This window comes from Peromyscus maniculatus, chromosome 4 (genome assembly GCF_049852395.1).
Source record: "Peromyscus maniculatus bairdii isolate BWxNUB_F1_BW_parent chromosome 4, HU_Pman_BW_mat_3.1, whole genome shotgun sequence".
In the NCBI taxonomy this organism is placed as follows: Eukaryota; Metazoa; Chordata; class Mammalia; order Rodentia; family Cricetidae; genus Peromyscus; species Peromyscus maniculatus.
Window position 1 is genome coordinate 15,679,778 of NC_134855.1, and position 18,758 is coordinate 15,698,535.

The 18,758-nt window shown below is 52.5% G+C and overlaps 3 protein-coding genes across 15 annotated transcripts; 2 read left to right on the plus strand and 1 right to left on the minus strand.

The window, feature by feature from the left end:
• The first annotated feature begins 4,635 nt into the window (after positions 1 to 4,635).
• Positions 4,636 to 7,056, plus strand: Tubb4b (tubulin beta 4B class IVb). The gene is made up of 4 exons (XM_006981058.4): positions 4,636 to 4,820; positions 5,120 to 5,228; positions 5,306 to 5,416; positions 5,851 to 7,056. The coding sequence occupies exons 1-4, from the start codon at positions 4,764 to 4,766 to the stop codon at positions 6,909 to 6,911; spliced, it is 1,338 nt and encodes a 445-aa protein (XP_006981120.1). The 5' UTR covers positions 4,636 to 4,763; the 3' UTR covers positions 6,912 to 7,056.
• Cimip2a (ciliary microtubule inner protein 2A) lies at positions 6,939 to 14,988 on the minus strand. Of its 12 annotated transcripts, none has more exons than XM_076569267.1 (10): positions 14,242 to 14,988; positions 12,427 to 13,355; positions 10,438 to 10,521; positions 10,077 to 10,191; positions 8,808 to 9,022; positions 8,447 to 8,709; positions 8,231 to 8,357; positions 7,838 to 7,932; positions 7,472 to 7,589; positions 6,939 to 7,135 (listed from the first exon to the last, which is right to left on the minus strand). In XM_076569267.1, the coding sequence occupies exons 4-10, from the start codon at positions 10,130 to 10,132 to the stop codon at positions 7,047 to 7,049; spliced, it is 963 nt and encodes a 320-aa protein (XP_076425382.1). In that variant the 5' UTR covers positions 10,133 to 10,191; positions 10,438 to 10,521; positions 12,427 to 13,355; positions 14,242 to 14,988; the 3' UTR covers positions 6,939 to 7,046. The 12 variants fall into 12 exon arrangements, with proteins under 12 accessions (XP_076425382.1, XP_076425379.1, XP_015855011.1 ...); XM_076569264.1 differs by having other exon boundaries at positions 13,212 to 13,355; positions 14,242 to 14,370; XM_015999525.3 differs by lacking the exon at positions 14,242 to 14,988 and adding an exon at positions 13,954 to 14,066 and having other exon boundaries at positions 10,077 to 10,179; positions 13,212 to 13,355.
• Positions 14,092 to 15,998, plus strand: Stpg3 (sperm-tail PG-rich repeat containing 3). Of its 2 annotated transcripts, none has more exons than XM_042275170.2 (6): positions 14,092 to 14,244; positions 14,331 to 14,488; positions 14,600 to 14,734; positions 14,823 to 14,911; positions 15,197 to 15,488; positions 15,597 to 15,998. In XM_042275170.2, exons 1-6 carry the CDS (start codon positions 14,138 to 14,140, stop codon positions 15,728 to 15,730), a joined length of 915 nt encoding a protein of 304 aa, XP_042131104.1. In that variant the 5' UTR covers positions 14,092 to 14,137; the 3' UTR covers positions 15,731 to 15,998. The 2 variants fall into 2 exon arrangements, with proteins under 2 accessions (XP_042131104.1, XP_042131103.1); XM_042275169.2 differs by having other exon boundaries at positions 15,197 to 15,478; positions 15,597 to 15,992.
• The last annotated feature ends 2,760 nt before the right edge of the window (positions 15,999 to 18,758 follow it).

An 18,758-nucleotide genomic window follows, 5' to 3' on the forward strand; every position in this document is an offset into this window, starting at 1 on the left:
TCCGGCAGGCGATGTGTGTGAGAGACCTGCAGTAGAGTATATGACTGTTACCGAGTTTTTAAAGAGGGGCTAGGTTTGCATCCTGCCGGCAAGCTCGGTCAGGCGTGGTCTCCCTAGCCGCCAGAGGGCACCCTTCCTCCTGCCGGGCTCCTAAACAGCACCCTGCCTCCTCCGCTCCCTTGGTGCCCAGACTTGTCCAGGAAGCCAGCTAGGACTTGCCCATCTAGGTGAAAGGCTATAAGGGCTAGACACCATTTTCTCCGCCTGAGTGCCTAAAGAAAGGCTCTGGGAAAGGATGGGCCCTGGTGGGGGCTCCTGCCCTTCTCCGTGCCTCCCGCCGGCGGTCTGGTTTTCAAACAGGAAGGCTTGTCCTACAGCCAAAAGGTAACTGAACACCAGAGGAGAGGCAGAGGCCTCTCACCACTTCCTACAGCTTAAGGCTGCTCACAACCGTATCCCTACCCCTCCCACACCACCAAAAGGCCACCCAAAACTCAGGCACATCATATCAATCAGACCCATAGAAGAGCTGACCCTGGACTAGACAGGGATACCTTTTGATCTGTCCATTACAGCTTTTTTTTTTTTTTTTTTTTTTTTGGTTTTTCCGAGACAAGGTTTCTCTGTGTAGTTTTGGAGCCTTTCCTGGATCTTGCTCTGTAGACCAGGCTGGCCTCGAACTCACAAAGTTTCGCCTGCCTCTGCCTCCTGAGTGCTGGGATTAAAGGTGTGTGCCACCACCGCCTGGCCCATTACAGCTTTTAAGTGTGTCCAGCCTTTGACATTGAGACATGATATTGTCATCTACAAAGCTCATGATTCAGAGCTGTGAGGGAATTTCAACAAACCCCTCCATGTTTTACATAAGCCTGACAGTTTGAGGTGTTTCATTTATAACTACCTTTGCCCACATGCGGCTCAGGGCATGTCCATGTGAATTTTCTTGGCTCCAAAACTTTCCCAGCACCTCTCCCCTCCTCCAGGTTTGTCTAGCCAGACACTGTGGTCAACAGGTGTGGCCTTTAGGGAGATGAAACCTGGAGAGCCCCTAGGTCCTATCCCTGTTTTTTTCTTTTCTTTTTTTTTTTTTTTTTTTTTTTTTTTTTTGGTTTTTCGAGACAGGGTTTCTCTGTGTAGCTTTGCGCCTTTCCTGGAACTCACTTGGTAGCCCAGGCTGGCCTCGAACTCACAGAGATCCACCTGGCTCTGCCTCCCGAGTGCTGGGATTAAAGGCGTGCGCCACCACCGCCCGGCTTTCTTTTCTTTTTTTTTAAAACATTTATGTAGATTTATGTATTTTATGTGTGTGAGTGTTTTTGTTGTTGTTTTGGGGTTTTTTGGATGTATGTATGTATGTGCACCACTTGTATGTGGTGCCATTGAAGGTCAGAAGGTGTCAGATCACCTGGAAAGATGGATGGTTGGAGCACGAATCTTAACAGATCATATTAATAAAATCAAACCCCCCCAAAAAAAGAAAAAGAAAATCAAACCCAAAGCCAGGTATTGGGGTGAATGCTGGAAGATCAGAGAAGAAGAACAAGCCATAACTTCCTCACCTTGCCAGTTCCTCACCTGATCCTGTTTCCTTAGACTGGAAGCCTCTGAGTCCTCATCCAAATGGATCTCAGCTGAACTGCTGCTCAAAGCCTATAAGCTTAACCAGGCTCTAGTTCCTGGTCCTATGCCTTATATACCTTTCTGCTTCCTGCCATTACTTCCTGGGATTAAAGGCTCTTGTTACCACGCCTGGCTGTTTCCAGTGTGGCTTTGAACTCGCAGAGATCCGGATGGATCTCTGCCTTGGGAATGCTAGGATTAAAGGTGTGTGTGCCACCATTTTCTGGCCTCTGTATCTAGTGGCTATTCTGTCCTCTGACCCCAGATAAGTTTATTAGGGTGCACAATATTTTGGGGAACACAATATCACCACAGATGGTTGTGAGCCACCATGTAGGCACTGAGATACAAACTTAAGCCCTCTGTAAGAGCATCAGGTGCTCTTAGTGCTGAGCCATCTGTCCAGCACCCTTTGTATTTTCTGATTCCCTTCGATCCTTCACACATACATTGTGGGTGTCTCTGTGGTCCTTTCTGTCTATGTTTAGAACATCCCAGGCCCTCTTTACCCATAGCCTCTAATGTCACCCAAGTTCTGTGCCATCCCCTCCCTATCCTAGATCCTAGGCTTCCTAGGCCTGGAATTCACTCTGTCTACCAGAGAATTGACTGCCTGCTCTGGGAGCCAAGGACTTGCGGAGATGAACTCGAGCAGACAGAGCAAGGTCTGTGCACTGCAGCCTTAGTTCACCCACCCTTGTGATTGATTGCAGAGTGCTTTTACACAGCCTCACGGTGTTCTCTGATGTTCCAGAGGCGGGGCGGAGCCCGGCTGCTTCCCTGGAAGACCCACTGAGCGAGTCAGTGAGGCCTAGTCCACCTTGGCACCTCTCCTTCCGGGGTGAGGGAAGGCCTTCCACAAAAGCTGACCACAGGGTCCTTTAAGGCCGCAAAGACTGTCTGCCTGCCGCTCCTGCCTGGCAGTAATGTACCCTCCCACTGGGACCATGGCCACCAGTAAACAGAGCCTTCCTTGTGCAGCCTCCAACAGCTGCAGGCTGGGGAGGGAGGGCGGGCACCCAATGCTCCCACAGCCCATTCTGCCTCACTTCCCTGCTCTTCTGGCTGGCTCTGTGCACATGCCCTCAGGCTATAGGCTCCAGGCCTTCTTGGGTCTTCTTTCTCACTACTAGCACAGGGGTATTCTTGGTTCCTGGTGAAGATCTACAGTGTCTTCCCTTACTGGCTGTGGGCAGCCACTGTCCTTGGTGGGCTTATGCTCAAGAGCCACGGTTATGCTATGTTATTCATACCTATTGCCCAGCTTGAGACCCAAACATCTCAAAGAGAAGCTCTTGGTGTTAAAGCTTAGAAGTTCTGCTTCCTTCATGGATATGAATGTGTTGGCGTTGAGATTCAAGCTACTCTGTGAGGATGAGTCAACTTAGAAGATAATCTGGGCATTGAGATAACTCTCAGCATGCCCAAAAGTGACCTGGTGTACCTCACACACATCTAGCCCTCCTGATATATGGGTCCTCTAAGTGTGGTCAACAGAACCCATGTTCTGCTTTCTGAACTACCCTTTTAGGGAAGGGGGCAGGAAAGTCAGATCTTGCTGGAGACTAGCACACTGGTTAGGATGGTAAACATGAACAATAAGACTCCATCCAACAGAATGCTGCTGCTTAGGATATAGGATTCTGCTTGTCCTGATGGCTTTTCCCTATGACATTGGATACCACAACCAATAGGGATTGCCTAACACACTTAGATTTGAAGGTAATTCATACCAAAAGCCAGACCCACAGATGCCTGGTGGCTGGACTAGAACAGACCCCATAGTGTAATATTCCTTAAAAAAAAGAAAAGAATTACAAAGCCAGGCATGGGAAGGCCTGTAAATCCTTGCATTCCTTGAGCTGAATTCCAGGTTACAGGTTAGAAGACCCTGCACAGAGAAACAACCGAACTAAAAAGATTTGTTTTTTTTAGTTCCATGGGCAGAAAGATTTATTAGGGATTAAACTGTCAAGGCCATTGAGGGTGAGGGGGGAAAAAGAGCAAATGGCGGAAAAGAATTGATTCAGAACTCCATGCTTTGACAGAATTGACTTTAGGGGGAAGGTTAAGGGAGGGAGTTCCTGGTGAACCGAAAACACCTTAAGAGACTTACTTTTCTTGTAAACAGGAACTTTTTAGGCTTGTTTACCTGGCCAAGTCATGTTTAGGACAAAGTCAGCACTGCCATTTGAGGGTAGGGGGGGCTTTGAACCTGACACCTCAGAAAAAAAACTTGTAGAAATATATAAATGGATTGTTCCCTAAGCGATCCACTACAGGGTAGCGACAATTTAAATTTCATACGTTAGTTTGTTTGTTTTTCCCTCTCATAGAGTCATGGCCAGGCATGCCCAGCCCTGCAGTCTCCATGAGCTCTGCGCGCACTTAGAGCGAAGGCTCCAAGGAGACCGGCTCCCGGCCAGCTGGTTTCCACAACACGGGGCGCAGCCGAAGAGGCGGAGGGAGGGCCCTCCCGGGAACAAACAGACCCCGCGCCTGCCCAGTGCGTCCCGGGAGGACCCAGCTGGGCCGGATTTCATGGGTGCAATCAGCTCAGCCTGGAAGTCCCCAAGCTGGACCGAAATGTGTCCCGGAGTGCAATGTCTCAGGCTCTTTTCTCTCCCCACCAGCAGCACACAGACCCTCGTACCAAAGCGAGCCCACAAAACTCTGAAAAGAGACCCCCTCCCTCTCGGCCGGAAGCTTGCTTTCCACGTCCCGCCCGCGCGCTGCACTGCGGCGGTTACCAGGACGCCAAACCAGCGCAGCCAATAGTGTCAGGCTTTCGGCGTGCTCCCAGGAGGCAGCCAATGAGGGTGTAAATCAATCATTTGAAACACCCAATGAATTGAGCACTGCGGCGCCAGGGCGGGGATTGTGATAGGGAGAACCTTAGACAGTACTGGCCAATAATGAGCGTCTATCGTTGGGAAGGCGGGCCCTAGACCGCTTGATTGACGGGAAAGCCGCCAATCAAACAAGAGTGTTTCTTGGCCTCGTTCTGGGAGCCCAATCGTAGGCTTGCGAAGGCGGGCTATGAGGGGTATATAAGTGCTGGTAGAGCGTCGGTTGTAGCACTCTGTGCGCCTGCTCCTCCCAGCTCGTTCCTCCTCTGCAGCCGCTCCGCAGTCGCCGCCGCCATGAGGGAGATCGTGCACCTGCAGGCTGGGCAGTGCGGCAATCAGATTGGCGCCAAGGTAAGCGGCTAGGGCTCCGCTGGACGGGCGCCAGCGGTACGGTCAGCCGGGGAAGATGGCGGAAGCGGCGGCGCTCTCACTGCGTCCTGGATACCGGCGTACGCTGGGCCGGGACGTAGAAGCGGTGGCTGGTGGCGGTGGGGGCGGACCGTGCGGGGCCCTAGGGACCCGTCGCTCGGGCGCTTTGGAGACGGGGGTGGTGTGGGGTGGGGGGAAGGGCCTGCCGCACCCATCCGGGGCGGGGCTGCCTTGGAGCGCACCGGCCGCCGTGACTCAGCTAACGCCCGAGTCCCTTGCAGTTCTGGGAGGTGATCAGCGACGAGCATGGCATTGATCCCACCGGCACGTACCACGGAGATAGCGACCTCCAGCTGGAGCGTATCAACGTGTACTACAACGAGGCCACCGGTAAGACTCCCCTCTCCGTACACCGTCCCGATCACCCCTCCGGGTTGACCACGCTTGACGTCCCCCTGTCCCACCAGGTGGCAAGTATGTTCCCCGTGCCGTGCTCGTGGACTTGGAGCCGGGCACCATGGACTCGGTGCGCTCGGGGCCCTTCGGGCAGATCTTCAGACCTGATAACTTCGTCTTCGGTGAGTGCGGTGGGGGGTGTGGGCGGAGCTTGCTACCCCCTGAGGCTCAAAGGTCAAGGGGCTGACCTAAAGTCCCTGCTGACTAGCCGGCCAGGTGTAACACTTTTCCTGACCTCTGAGTCACTCAATCCCTTGGTCAAAGCAGCTTTGGGAGGAAAGTCTGTCTGCCGGCAGGCTAGTTGCTGGTAGAGAGTGTGAGCAAGCCTGACCTGGTGGCCGGGGTCCCTGTGCCGTCCTTGAATATTGGCAGGGGTGCCTAGGGAAGTGTTACTGTCCTAGCTGTGGTCCCCCACCCGCCCTTCTTTTTCCACACATGGCAAGTTGTTGTGTCATTTCAGGGGTCTGTTCACTTTTTTATTATAGAGGTGACAACCTCAAACCATTTGGCCTTTTGGGCACGTACCTAGTGAGTGACCAGCTGTTTTCTCTTCCAGGTCAGAGTGGGGCTGGGAACAACTGGGCCAAGGGGCACTACACAGAAGGCGCAGAGCTGGTTGACTCGGTGTTGGACGTTGTGAGGAAGGAAGCTGAGAGCTGTGACTGCCTGCAGGGCTTCCAGCTGACCCACTCCCTGGGTGGGGGGACTGGGTCTGGGATGGGTACCCTCCTTATCAGCAAGATCCGGGAGGAGTACCCGGACAGGATCATGAACACCTTCAGTGTGGTGCCTTCCCCTAAGGTGTCGGACACAGTGGTGGAGCCCTACAATGCCACCCTCTCAGTTCACCAGCTTGTTGAGAACACAGATGAGACCTATTGCATTGATAATGAAGCACTCTATGACATCTGTTTCAGAACCCTAAAGCTGACCACACCCACTTATGGCGACCTGAACCATCTAGTGTCCGCCACTATGAGTGGGGTAACCACCTGCCTGCGATTCCCTGGCCAGCTAAATGCTGACCTGCGGAAGCTGGCTGTAAATATGGTGCCCTTCCCTCGCCTGCACTTCTTCATGCCTGGCTTTGCCCCCTTGACCAGCCGAGGTAGCCAGCAGTACCGTGCCCTGACAGTTCCTGAGCTCACCCAGCAGATGTTTGATGCCAAGAACATGATGGCTGCCTGTGATCCCCGCCATGGGCGCTACTTGACAGTGGCTGCCGTGTTCAGGGGCCGCATGTCTATGAAGGAGGTGGACGAACAGATGCTTAACGTCCAGAACAAGAACAGCAGCTACTTTGTTGAGTGGATCCCCAACAATGTGAAAACAGCTGTCTGTGACATTCCACCTCGGGGCCTAAAAATGTCCGCCACCTTCATCGGCAACAGCACCGCCATTCAGGAGCTGTTCAAACGCATCTCAGAGCAGTTCACAGCCATGTTCCGACGCAAGGCCTTCCTGCACTGGTACACGGGTGAGGGCATGGATGAGATGGAGTTCACCGAGGCTGAGAGCAACATGAATGACCTGGTGTCCGAGTACCAGCAGTACCAGGATGCCACGGCTGAGGAGGAGGGCGAGTTTGAGGAGGAGGCTGAGGAGGAGGTGGCCTAGAGCTGTCTTACGCAGCTAACGCATGGGAGCAGTGTGAACTCTTTATTCATTCACAGCTTGTCTGCTAGCCATGTCCACTGTGCATTTGCTGTCCTGTCCTGACATCACTTGTACAGATACCACCATTAAAGCAATTCATAGTGTGTGGCTTCGCCTCTCCAGTTCCTTCTGATAGGCCTTGCGGGTGCTGTTACCGAATGTCAGTGCGTAGTTGTCCTGCATGGCTGCAAGAGAGAAAGGCTTAAGCTGAGTTCCTGGGGTTAGCAGTGGGAGAGGTCAGTGCAGGCTGTGAACAGAGCAGCCTCTAGGATCTTGTGGTTACCCTCTTCAAATAGGCATGGAGCAACCTTGCTGGCTTTGTAAGTTTATGGGAAAGGCTGCTGAGCCCATACTGACTGGGTAGTTAAGACAAAACCGGGACTCTGAACAGTGGGCCAACAACTGATTATCAGGTAGGTGAGGCGGGACCCCAGCCATTTGATCACGTCATAGGTTTGGTGTGTAGTATGATCTTGTCCTTTTGAAGTGGGGATGGGCTTCTGGCAGGGAGCAGTACTCACATGGGATGAAGCCCATGTAGAAGGGAATCAGGCCTTGACTTCTGTAGATGGTGGTGCTTGGCCAGTGGGTCTTGGGCAGCCTTTCCCCCAGAGCACAGACTGGGTGTCTGAATATGAACTGGAGAAATGGATATGTGCTGAGGAGCGCTGTCTCCCCACATGGGTGACCAAGATCTTGCTTCTGAGAGTTGTTATCCATCTGACTGAGCACCCAATCCCCCTTACCAGGGTAGGGAATCAGCCCTTGTTAGGATGTGAAAAGGCCTTAAGGGTGACCCCTGGGGAATGGATGCTTTCAGCTGGGAGCAGAAGCAGAACCAGCCCAGCTGAGGCACCTGGAAGCAGGCTAGGCCCATGTTTTCCTACCTGGTTCTTGTCAAAGTCATCCATAGCTTGTGTGACTCCATCACGGTAATTCATCCCCATCACCCAGGCAAACCGGGGGACAAAGCCAGCATAGCCTGGAGATGGGTGGGATGTCAGGGTTTTTCCCTGGCTGCCTTCCGGGCATAACCCACGCTCCCAGGTGTGTCAGAAATGCTGAGCCCTTCCATCCCTACAGGTTGGTTGCTGACTCTTGGGGCCAAATTTAGCTCCTCATGGGGGCAGCTGGGCTGGCTCAAGGAAAAAAGTCTTAAGCGTGAGGCCAAACACACCCTGTTCTAGGGTAGGTAGGAGCCCAGGTAACAAGCCTTGTTCTCACCATCTCCTCTGGACCCTGTCCCCTCACTGGGAACAGCCCAGGCACCCAGCACATACCTGAGATGGCCTTGCGTTGGATTAGGTTGGGGTGGTCTAGCTGGGGTAGTCGCTGGAACCTGCCCACATCTAGTGTCTCCTGCGGGGGGTGTGAAGGCAGGTACTCGTCCCTCCTGCAGTGGTAGAGCTGGGACAAGGAAGTGTAAATGACCACACAGCTTCCACCTGTGTGTGTGTGTGTTGGGGCCAGGAGCCAGGCCAGGTGTCTCCACTTACCTGGTACCTCCCTGGGGTCTCCTGAAGAGGTGCTGCGTTCTTCCAGGCCTCTTCCCCATATGCTAGCAATAGACCTGGGTGCCCCAGGTCTTTAGCCTCTCCCTTCCTCCCTGGAGGGAATGGTGGGTAGGGAGGATAAGGCATGAAGCCTGCAGGCATTGAAACCTGTCTGGATATGTTCTCTACCTGGGGCGGCCCCTGGGTGTCCATCTCCTGGCGTGGGAGCTGGCCCAGGATCTCAAAATTCTTGTAGGGTTTCAGACCTGTACAGACAGGACAGCTCTTGAGCCATATAGGAAGGAGGGTGGAGTCCCAGAGGAGGCAGGCCTGGGTGGGGTCCCACCCTGGACCTGAAGCTCACTGGTATAGTGGGGGATGTAAGGCTCTGTCAGGTCCTTGCAGGGAATCCATGGGGACTTAGATTTGCTGAAGTCCTCGATGAACCTGGGCTTGGACATAGGTGACAGAACAGAGCAGGGGCTCTTCTGTACGCTGGGGTCTGTGAGCAGCTGTGCAGTAGTGCGGCCATAGGTGTTCCCCACCTGGTAGCGCAGTTGAGGATAGAAACCAGCATAGCTGTGGAGAGAAGCAGGGGAGATACCACTCCTGTCTGTCAATTAGCAGGCATGGGGCCATGGCTCACTTTAGATGACGGTAACGGAAGCACTCGCTCTCTGGGACGCCTAGGATTCGGGGTAGCATGTGTCAAGTCTGACAACACTGTCATCACTGCGATCAGATCGTTCTCCACAGTGGACCCCTACACAGTTATCGCATTTTCTGTGCATGGGTGTTTTGCCTGCATGCATGTCTGTGTGCCACATGTGTGTCTAGTGCTTGCGAAAGTCAGAAGAGGGTGATGGAGCCCCTGGAACTGGAGTTACAGTTTGTTGTGAAGCTACCGTGTGGATACTGAGACTTGAACTTCTGAACCCTGCAAGACCAGCAAGAGCTCTTAACAGCAGAGTCATCTCTCCAGCCCGGCACCCATCCATTCTCAACGCTCCCTCCCTCACCCCATTGACACCTCCAAAAGTGGCCAATATTGAAAGGAGGTATAGGTCCTTCAGTTTTCCCCCTATTCTGTGTCCCATGTTGCACTTGAGTCTAGGTAGGTAGGCACACACACTTTCTTTGGAAGGTTTTTATTTTTATTATTTAGTTTGCTGTGCTGGAGATCAGACCCAGGACTTTGCATATGCATGTTAGGCACCCTACCTCTGGGCAATACCAGAGGTATTGTCTGTTTTTAACTGGACTATACTTCTTCTGATCTGAATCATCTATTCCTATGGAGGGCAAGTCCAGCATTTGCTTATCCAGTCTCTGCCAGATTGTTTGGCTGCCACAGTTTTTGCCCTTGACAGACACACTGGCCACCTAGTACTGCATTCAGGTTTAGGCCACAGCGAAGGGCAAGGCCTAGGCCTTCATCTGGAGCTCCAGCTCGGATTTTCCTGTCCCAGAGCTCTTCAGCCCCAGTGGTCTCTATTCCACTCCTTGGTAACCCTGACTTTGGGTCTCTTCAGCATTGGTCCTCAGCCTCCTGGAGTCCGGGTTAAACCCCAGCCCTCCTGCTCATCCCTCTCTCCCGACCCCAACCTCGCTCTGTAGAGCTCCCAGCTCTTACCCAGGGATGTAGTGGGGTTCTGGAGTGAAGAGGCTGTGTTTCTGAGTAGCTGTCATTTGCTTTGCCTTGCTGGTTCAGCCCTTTCTGCGTCCACCTTCCTTCCCTGAAAAGAGACCTGTTGCCTGGTAACCATTGTGAAGGGGCCAGCCATCTGTTAACCCTGTGAGTGCTCCCAATCTCACAGCATCTCTAGTTCAGAGACCAGTTAGGAAGGTGTCCTGAGCCAGGCAGGGTGTCCTGGAAGGAAGCCCCACGCACCCAGAGTTCAGGAGCCAGACATGGAAAGAGGCTGGACTCTCACCACTCCCCGAGGCCAAGCCCCACTGACAAGCAGTCCCTGCTTCCTGGTGGGGTTCTTTACCTAGTCCTTCTCCACTGATGAAGTCAGCACTGAGTCAGGTTTCCCAGATGACAGCTGTGTGGACTCTCCAATAGGCTTGTTCCCCTGTAGTAAGACATTGATTTCCATACTTAACAAAGCCCCTTTCTGTTTGGTTGGTTGGTTGGTTGGTTTGGTTTGATTTTGGTTTTTCGAGACAGGGTTTCTCTATGTAGCTTTGCGCCTTTCCTGGAACTCACTCTGTAGCCCAGGCTGGCTTCAAACTCACACAGAGATCTGCCTGCCTCTCGAGTGCTGGGATTAAAGGCGTGTGCCACCACCGCCTGGCTCTTCTATGTTTTTTTAATGTAGAAAGAACTTTCAGGGCCGGAGATATGGCTCAGTGGTTAAGAGCACTGGCTGCTCTTTCAGAGGACCCAGGTTCAATTCCCATGGCAACTCACACCTGTCTGTAACTCCAGTTCCAGGGCTTCTGACACCCTCTCCTAGACATACATGCAGGCAAAAACACCAATGAACATAAACTAAAAATTAAAAAACAAAAAACTTTCTTTGATGCTGGTGAGATGGCTCAGAGGTAAAGACTGCTCGTCATGACAGCTGACAGACTGAGTTCAGTCCCAGGAACTCACCAAGGGAAAGGAGAGAGCTTCCTCCCAAAAGTTGTCCTCTGAATTCTACTAACACACTCTAGGCAAATAAAACCCTATTTAATAACAAAAATCCTTTGTTTTTGCATGTGTGTGCAGACACGCCCAGATGTGTGCAGAGCCCAGTGGCTGTGTTCTAGCCTTCCCCTACCTAACACTGTCAACCTTGGTTTCTTCTTTTCTTTTCTTTTTTTTTTTTTTTTGAGACAGGGTTTCTTTGTGTAGTTTTGGTGCCTGTCCTGGAACTCACTCTGTAGACCAGGCTGGCCTCAAACTCACAAAGATCCACCAGCCTCTGCCTCCCGAGCGCTGGGATTAAAGACATGTGCCACCACCGCCGGGCCGCCAACCTTGTTTTGTAAGGCAGCTTCTCTCACTGGTCTCTGAGGCTTACTGATGAAGCTAGGCCAGCCAGGCAGTGAGCCCAGGGATCCCCCTGTCTGTGCATCCCCAACACTTGCTTTATAAAACAGTTTTTTAACTGTGTACACACGTGCTATGGCACTCCTATGGAGGTCTGAGGTCAACTTTGGGGAGTTGGTTATCTCCTCCACCATGTGGCTTCTGGGGAGTGAACTCGGGTTGTCAGGCTTCGGTGGCAAGTCCCTTTACCCACTGAGCCATCTTGATGGCCCAGGCATGCCACCAAGACAAGCTTTTTCTGAGTGTGCTGGTGAGTCATACTAAAGTCCACATAACTTGCACAGAAAGCACAACTGAGCTCTGTCCCCAGCGCGCAGGAAGAACTTTATAACCATGAAAGTGAATGTGTCACAAAGGGAAGACCAGCGTAGGCAATAATGGAAGGCAGACTAAACTTTGCAACAGCTGTGTGAGCAGATAAGTCCATGTAAGGGACTGGTGGAGGGCTGGGGACGTGGCTCAGAGGAAGACCACTCTCCCAGAGGACCTGAGCTTGGTTTTCAGCACTCACATCAGGCATCTCGTGACTCTAGCTCCAGGGAATCCAACACCCCCGGCCTCCGGGCATCTGCACTCAAGTGCACATACCTACCCACAGACACATAGACAGTTAAAAATACTAAGGAAAGCTGGTCTGTAGTGGCGCAAGCCTTCAATCTCAGAATTCAAGAGGCAGAGGCAGGCAGATCTTTGAGTTCCAGGCCAGCCTGGTCTACAGGACAGTCAGGGCTACACAGAAAAACCTTATCTGAAAAACCAAAAAATAAATAAATTCAGATGATTGCTTTAGAGTCTCATTAAAAATAAATCTTTTAAAACATCTTATGAAATAAAACATTAAAAATTAGCCCCCGATATTTTTAGTGTGGGTCGCGGAGGTACACCTGGAGCACAATTTGCTAATATAGATCAAGTCCAAACAAGACACTGCTCTCACCACCCTAAAGAAGTGCTCTGAAACTGATAGCCAAAGATACGTGGTGGTTGTGGTGGGGACTAGACAGGTGTTTTAGCAGCTCTTGTTGATCTTGCAGAAGATCCAGGTTCAACTCCCAGCATCCACATGGTAGCTCCCAACCATCTGTAACTCCACTTCCAGATGAATCTGATGCCTTTTTCAGACCACCGCATCACTAGGTTTAAATGTGGTAACACACACGTACATGTAGGCAAAACACACATACACATTAAATAATTCCTGAAGCAAGAAATATACATGTGTGACACCATCACAACTACATCTGTTTCTTGCTTGCTTGCTTGCTATGTATCCCAACCCGGCCTTGAACTTGCAGCCATACTCTTGCCTCAGCCTCCCCAGGGCTGAGGTCACAGGTGTGGCCACCATACACGGCTCCATAGCCGTAGGAGTGTGTGCGAGAGGCCAGGAGCTGGTGTTGGGGTTCTTCCTCAACTGCTCCCCATCTTAGGTTTTTGTTTTTGAGATATGGCTTGTCTCACAGAACTTGGAATGCATCGGTTCAGTTCAACTGGCTGGCCAATGAACTCCGGGGATCCTCCATCTCCCCAGTGCTGGGGGTGCAGAGGCCCACCCCTGAATTTTATGTGGATACTGGGCATCCAACTCAGGTCCTCATGAATGCACAGCGGGCCCGTTACTTCTGGAGCGCCAGTATCCCCACAGCAGTATTTACTGCAGGGCGGAACTGGAGACACCTTAATGTCAGCAAGTGCGTCTTCAGAACCCTCCGCACCAGGTACCTTAACACCATCAATTACGTTCTCAGAGGACACTGCACAATGCGGGAGGAGGCTCTGGGCAGCCTGTGAAACCTTCGTCCAAATCAAACTGGTTTCCTCATGTCTCCATCCATCTGTCCAGAGAAGTGTCAGCCAGGGCCAGTGCTAAAGGGAGAGATCAGAAAGGCAGAGGCCCAGTCACGGTGGAGGAGGGCTGGAGGAGACTGTGGAGAGGGTGTCTTTAGTCTCGAGTGCTGCCTGGGAAGTGTGGGGGCCAGGGGCAGGGCTGGGACAGCCAGACCAGCCAGCACCAGAGGCCACTCTGCAAGGGCCTTCGTGCCCAGATGGGTTCTTGCTTCTTCAGGCTCAGTATTCCTTTGTTCATCTAATACAATCTGGCCTTCTGGCCTCGGTGCAGGCAGGCAGAGGCAGAAGACAAGGGCTCCTAACTAGCCCTGCCGGAACTGGCCTGACTCGGAAGGCAGGCCCGAGGTACTGTGCTTTGTCTCCCCATGACAGGGTCTGCTGCAGGGCCAGCAGCTCTTCCTCTTCCTCCTGACTGTCTTTCTCCTGTTAGCTGGCCCTCACTCTCCCACCTAGCCATACTGCAGGACTTGGCATGTACTCACACGCCCCAGCCCCTCTTCACCTAGGGTGGGGCTCCAGACCTCCCAGAAGTACTGCTAGAGTGGACCCAAGCCCCCAGGAGAGGAAAAAAAAAAAGGGTTGGGACAGGTTAGAGCCTATCTTGACCAAGGCTGACCTGGATGACGGTCTCAACAGGTAGGGAGAGGGGCAGAGGATGGAGGCCTTGTAGGAGAGTCCCTCCTGATCTGGACAATGTTCCTTTCCTAGGGAGCTCCCAGCAACAGAGGGGAGGGGCATGACCCAACAGTGAGGTCACAGAGCCCAGCGGTGCCCTCTGGAAAGACAGCCCGAGACCTAGAATGAACTTTGACCAGAAGGCTGTGAAATTCCTGGCAAATTTTTACATCAATGGAGGCAAACACTGGACCCGGGGTCCCCTGAGTCAGCAACCTCTTCACCCTACCCAGTAATTTCAGAGGGTGGCGGACAGGTGGGGACTCAGGAGGAAAGACCAGTCGGACAGGTGGACAGCGGTTGTTGGCTTCCTTGCAGGCCCGAGGCTGCTGTGCTGTGGTGGGACCAGGAGCTTGAGGCAGCCTGGAACGAGATGTGGCCCCCAAAGGCAAAGAGGGCCCCAAGTGGCTTCAGGTCAAAAATGAGCACCCCCAAAGAGTCCACATCTAGCTGCGTAGAGAGCCTGAGGAATCTGTGTGAGTGAGGTTCTTGGCTACCTCACTCCCACCCCAGGCCAGTGTGGGGAGGGATAAGGGGAAAGCAGTTTTCTGGGAAGAATTGGGTCTAGAGCTTGCTTTTCACACCAGTGCAAGAGCGACGGCCCCCGATCCTGACGGACCTGGATGTCCCTGGCCCCACCAAGTATGAAGTGCCCAGTGCGTCTCTTCGGGAGTCCTCTCCACATCCCCAGTACACCATGGGCCACAAGAACCCTGGTCGAGGTGCATGTCCCCACAACCCTGCCTATACCTGGGGAATGGGGGCCTCCTGCCCCGAAGACCTCCCCACCAACTATCCGCCCCACTGCAGAGGGTGGTGGCCGTAGGGCATGGCAGACCTTGTGGCTCCAAAGTGAAAGCCCCTTCACGCAGAAGACCGACTTCAACCGAGAGCGAAAGGTAGACACACTGGGTGGGCCAGGTAGAGGGAGGGTGGGAGGAGATGCTGAGGGGATTCCTTGCGGAAGGTGGGGGTGCTGCAGGTGAGGAGGAGGCGAGGAAAGGGGTCAGGGGGCTGGTGGGAGGGGCTGGAGGGAGGGGCTACGTGGCTGGGCTTGGTGATGGGCGGGACTAAGGGGATCAAAAAAAAAAAAAAAAAAAAAAAAAGCAAGAGTTAGGCCTGGAGGATGGGGTAAAGCTAGGCAAGGAGATTGCAGCCCCGGGTCGCATCCTGACTCCTCACAGTGGCCATCGCCCGCCGAGTACAGGCCGCTGAGCCAGCCTGCCTTCCCGGCCTTCAGTTTTGGAGGCCGCCGCCGCTCTGTTGTCAAGATACCCAGGGATTTACGCCCAGGGATGCTACGAGCCCGAGGTCCTTGCGCCTATACCCCACTCCTGGCTGCCTCGCAGCCCTCTGGCGAGAAGCGACCTAGTCCCAACACCTATAACATCCTTCCTGGGTACCGTCTGCAGAGCACACGCTCACCTGCCTTCTCCATGAGTCGCTCCCCTGCGTTCGTCTCCTGGGTCAGCTCCTGTAAGGAGGCCTAGGAAAAGAGGCTTGGCCTGAGGGTGGAGCGGGGCTCGGGCCTCATAGGGGGGCTGCGGGGGGAAGGACTAGGGTCAGCTCACTCTCTCTCTGCAGCCCGAACCCCAGGCCCGGCTGCCTACTACGTGGAAGACTGCTACAACTCTCGCTTCCCATCTTCGCCGGGAGTGGTCATCCAAGGAGTGCGCAGACCCAAGCGTCACGACACAGGCCCCTTCTGCACACTGTAGGCCCATCGGGTAGAGACTGCAAAGCTGACCTCCCTTGAAGTTTTCCTGGGTTTCCTTTGGAACTCTGTCTGCAGCCTGGCCTTCTGACCATCTAGACACCCCTCACCCACTCTTCTGGCTTACACTGTGTGCAACAAGAAGAGTCTTTCCAGGGCCCTCCTCCCCCTACTATACTCAGATGCAAATGATTCTTTTGAACTGTGGTCTCTGGTTGCCCATCCTTTGCCTAATGGGCTATTTTGAATATGTGGCTTCCTGCTTATTTCTAGCTTTCCTGGTAGTCCTGGTTTTCTCGGCTCCTGCATGGTGCTCTTTTCTTCAGAATTGAGATGGCAGCCTGGGAACTAACCCTAAGCTGCCTGACCTAGGATAGAATAGGAAAAGGATCCTGTGGCAATGTCACCCAAGGCCCAGCATCTACCGGAGGGTCAGGCTGTTGGCTGAGCTGAAGGACTAGTGGGATAAGGTGGGAGGCCAGAACCGGGAGTATGGCCGTCCTCACACAAGCATAGCCTTGTCTAGCCCACTGAAGGCAATGGTGTCCGTTCACCAGACACTGGCCCCATTTCCCTGGAGCTTTGACATGAAGGTTCAACCGGGCTTGGTACCCTGTGTTCTGAGAACCTAAGCCCGAAGCCTTCATCCCTCTCCCCCACAGTAGCTGACTGTCGGTTCCCTGAGCACCGCTGGCCTGCTTTCCTACTCAGAAGGAGCCCCCTGCAGGCGCCTCATCTTACAGCTAGTGACAGCTGTTTCTCCAAGGGCCCACTCCATCCTTTCTTCCTCACCCAGGCACACACATCACTTTAAAACGTTAGTTACAATTTTTATGTTTTTTTTTTTGTTGTTGTTGTTTTTGTTTTTTCCAGACAGGGTTTCTCTGTGTAGCTTTGCGCCTTTCCTGGAACTCACTTGGCAGCCCAGGCTGGCCTCGAACTCACAGAGATTCGCCTGGCTCTGCCTCCCAGAGTGCTGGGATCAAAGGCGGTAGTGGCGCACGCCTTTAATCCCAGCACTCGGGATTTTTTTATGTGCACGGTGTTTTACTTGCATGTATGGTATGTGCACCTTGTGTACCTAGGGCCCAGAAGACTTTAGATCATTTGGAATTGGTGTTACAGATGGTCACAAACTGCCCTTAGGTGCCAGAATTGAACTCAGGTCCCCCCTGCTAGAATGGCAAGTGCTCTTAACTGCTGAGCCAGCTCTCCAGCTCTCAGAGCTGACTTTTATGTCTTTCTTCCTCTCCTCCCCCAGACACTATGTAGCCCTGGCTGTCTTGGAAGTGACTATACTATGCAAACCAGGCTAACCTTGAACTCACAGGGATCCGCCTGCTTCTACCTCCCAAATTCTAGGATTAAAGATATGCATCTTTGCTGAGTGTGGCTCGTGAGCCTTTAATCCCAGGAGTCAGGAGACAGAGGCAGGGGGTCTGAGTTTGAGGCCACCTGGTCTAAATGGACCCTGTCTCAAGAAAAAAAAAAGTGCATCACCAACCCTAAGCCAGAATTCACTTAATTTGTATATTCTATATATTTCATGTAATACAATTCTATAAGAATTCACTTAAAAAAGTGATTTCATCTTATGTGTACGAATATTTTCCTTTTCTTTTCTTCTTCTTCTTTTTTTTTTTTTTCCCCCCGAGACAAGGTTTCTTTGTGTAGCTTTGGAGCTTGTCCTGGAACTCACTCTGTAGACCAGGCTGGCCTCAGAACTCACAGAGATCTGTCTGCCTCTACCTTCCAAGTGCTGGGACTAAAGGTGTGCACCACCATGCCTGGCTATGTGCATGAATGTTTTAATGTTTTGTCTGCATGTATGTCTGTATACCACATGCATGTCTGTATACCACATGTATGCCTGGTACTTGAGGAGGTCAGAAGAGGGCATCAGATCCCCTGGAACTGGAGTTATGGATAGTTATGAACCACCATGTGAATGCTGGGAACCAAACCAAACCAAAGGTCCTTTGCAACAGTAACAAGTGTTCCTCCAGAGATTTTTTTGTTTGTTTGTTTGTTTTCAATATGTACCACTGCATTCACATGGAAGTCAGAGAACTAGAACAATGTCAGCTTCGGGGATCCAGCTCAGGTCTTCAGACACGGCAACACTCACCACGGAGCTGTCTTGCCGTCCTCTGAGTGCTCACTCTTGTAGTAGTTTTGCCTTGCTGTCATCACCATCCCGTTTGCAGAGTGGAAGTCTTGAACAGTCTAAGTAGGCTGTGTGTGTCTCTTCTGACTGCACCAGATGGTAGCTGAACCAAAATATTCCGGTGGGGAATTAGAGTGAGGGGACCTTTGCTACGGGTCCTGTGTGGAGCCATTCAGCTGGCAAAAACAGGAGCAGAGGTGTGCAGTCCTGGTCTTAGGCACTCAGCCTCAGTGGGAACAGGAGCTCTGTTTATAGCCACAACACCAGGCATCCTAGTGCCAGACGTTCGAACAGGAGTGATCACCCTTTAGTCGGGCTGAGGGCCCCACAAGGATGTGGTGGGCAGCAGGGAGGGAGTTTTAGCAGAGTAAACCTCAGCAGCAAAGGCACATGAAAAAGAGAGGTGTGGTGTGCAGGAGGTGTGTGCAGGTGGGATGAAGGGTGAGAGATGGACCAGTGTGGGAGGCTGCAGAGAGCTAAATGCTGAACCCAAGAGCATACACACCAGACAGCTTGAGAGTCAAAGCAGCTGCTTTTACTGCCAAGGACAAGCGACACTGCGCAGCAGCCTGGACTCTAGCTCAAATATCGATCTTCACATGCCTATAACGAAGGTGTAGCTCCCACTGCATACCCAGAGCTCTCGCAAAGCACCTGTGTATGGTGCCACTGCAGGCACATTCAGATTTCAGTCCAAATGAAGGCAAAGGTGTGCGCTTTGTGAAGATCACGTTATGCCTTACACCCGTGGGCACGAGAAGAAAAATTCTCAACATCAAAAGAGTGCTATATCGATAGTCATATAAAAATGTACTTGGATACAACTCAGTTTTGAAATTCATAAGGTAGGTGATTTCTACCATAC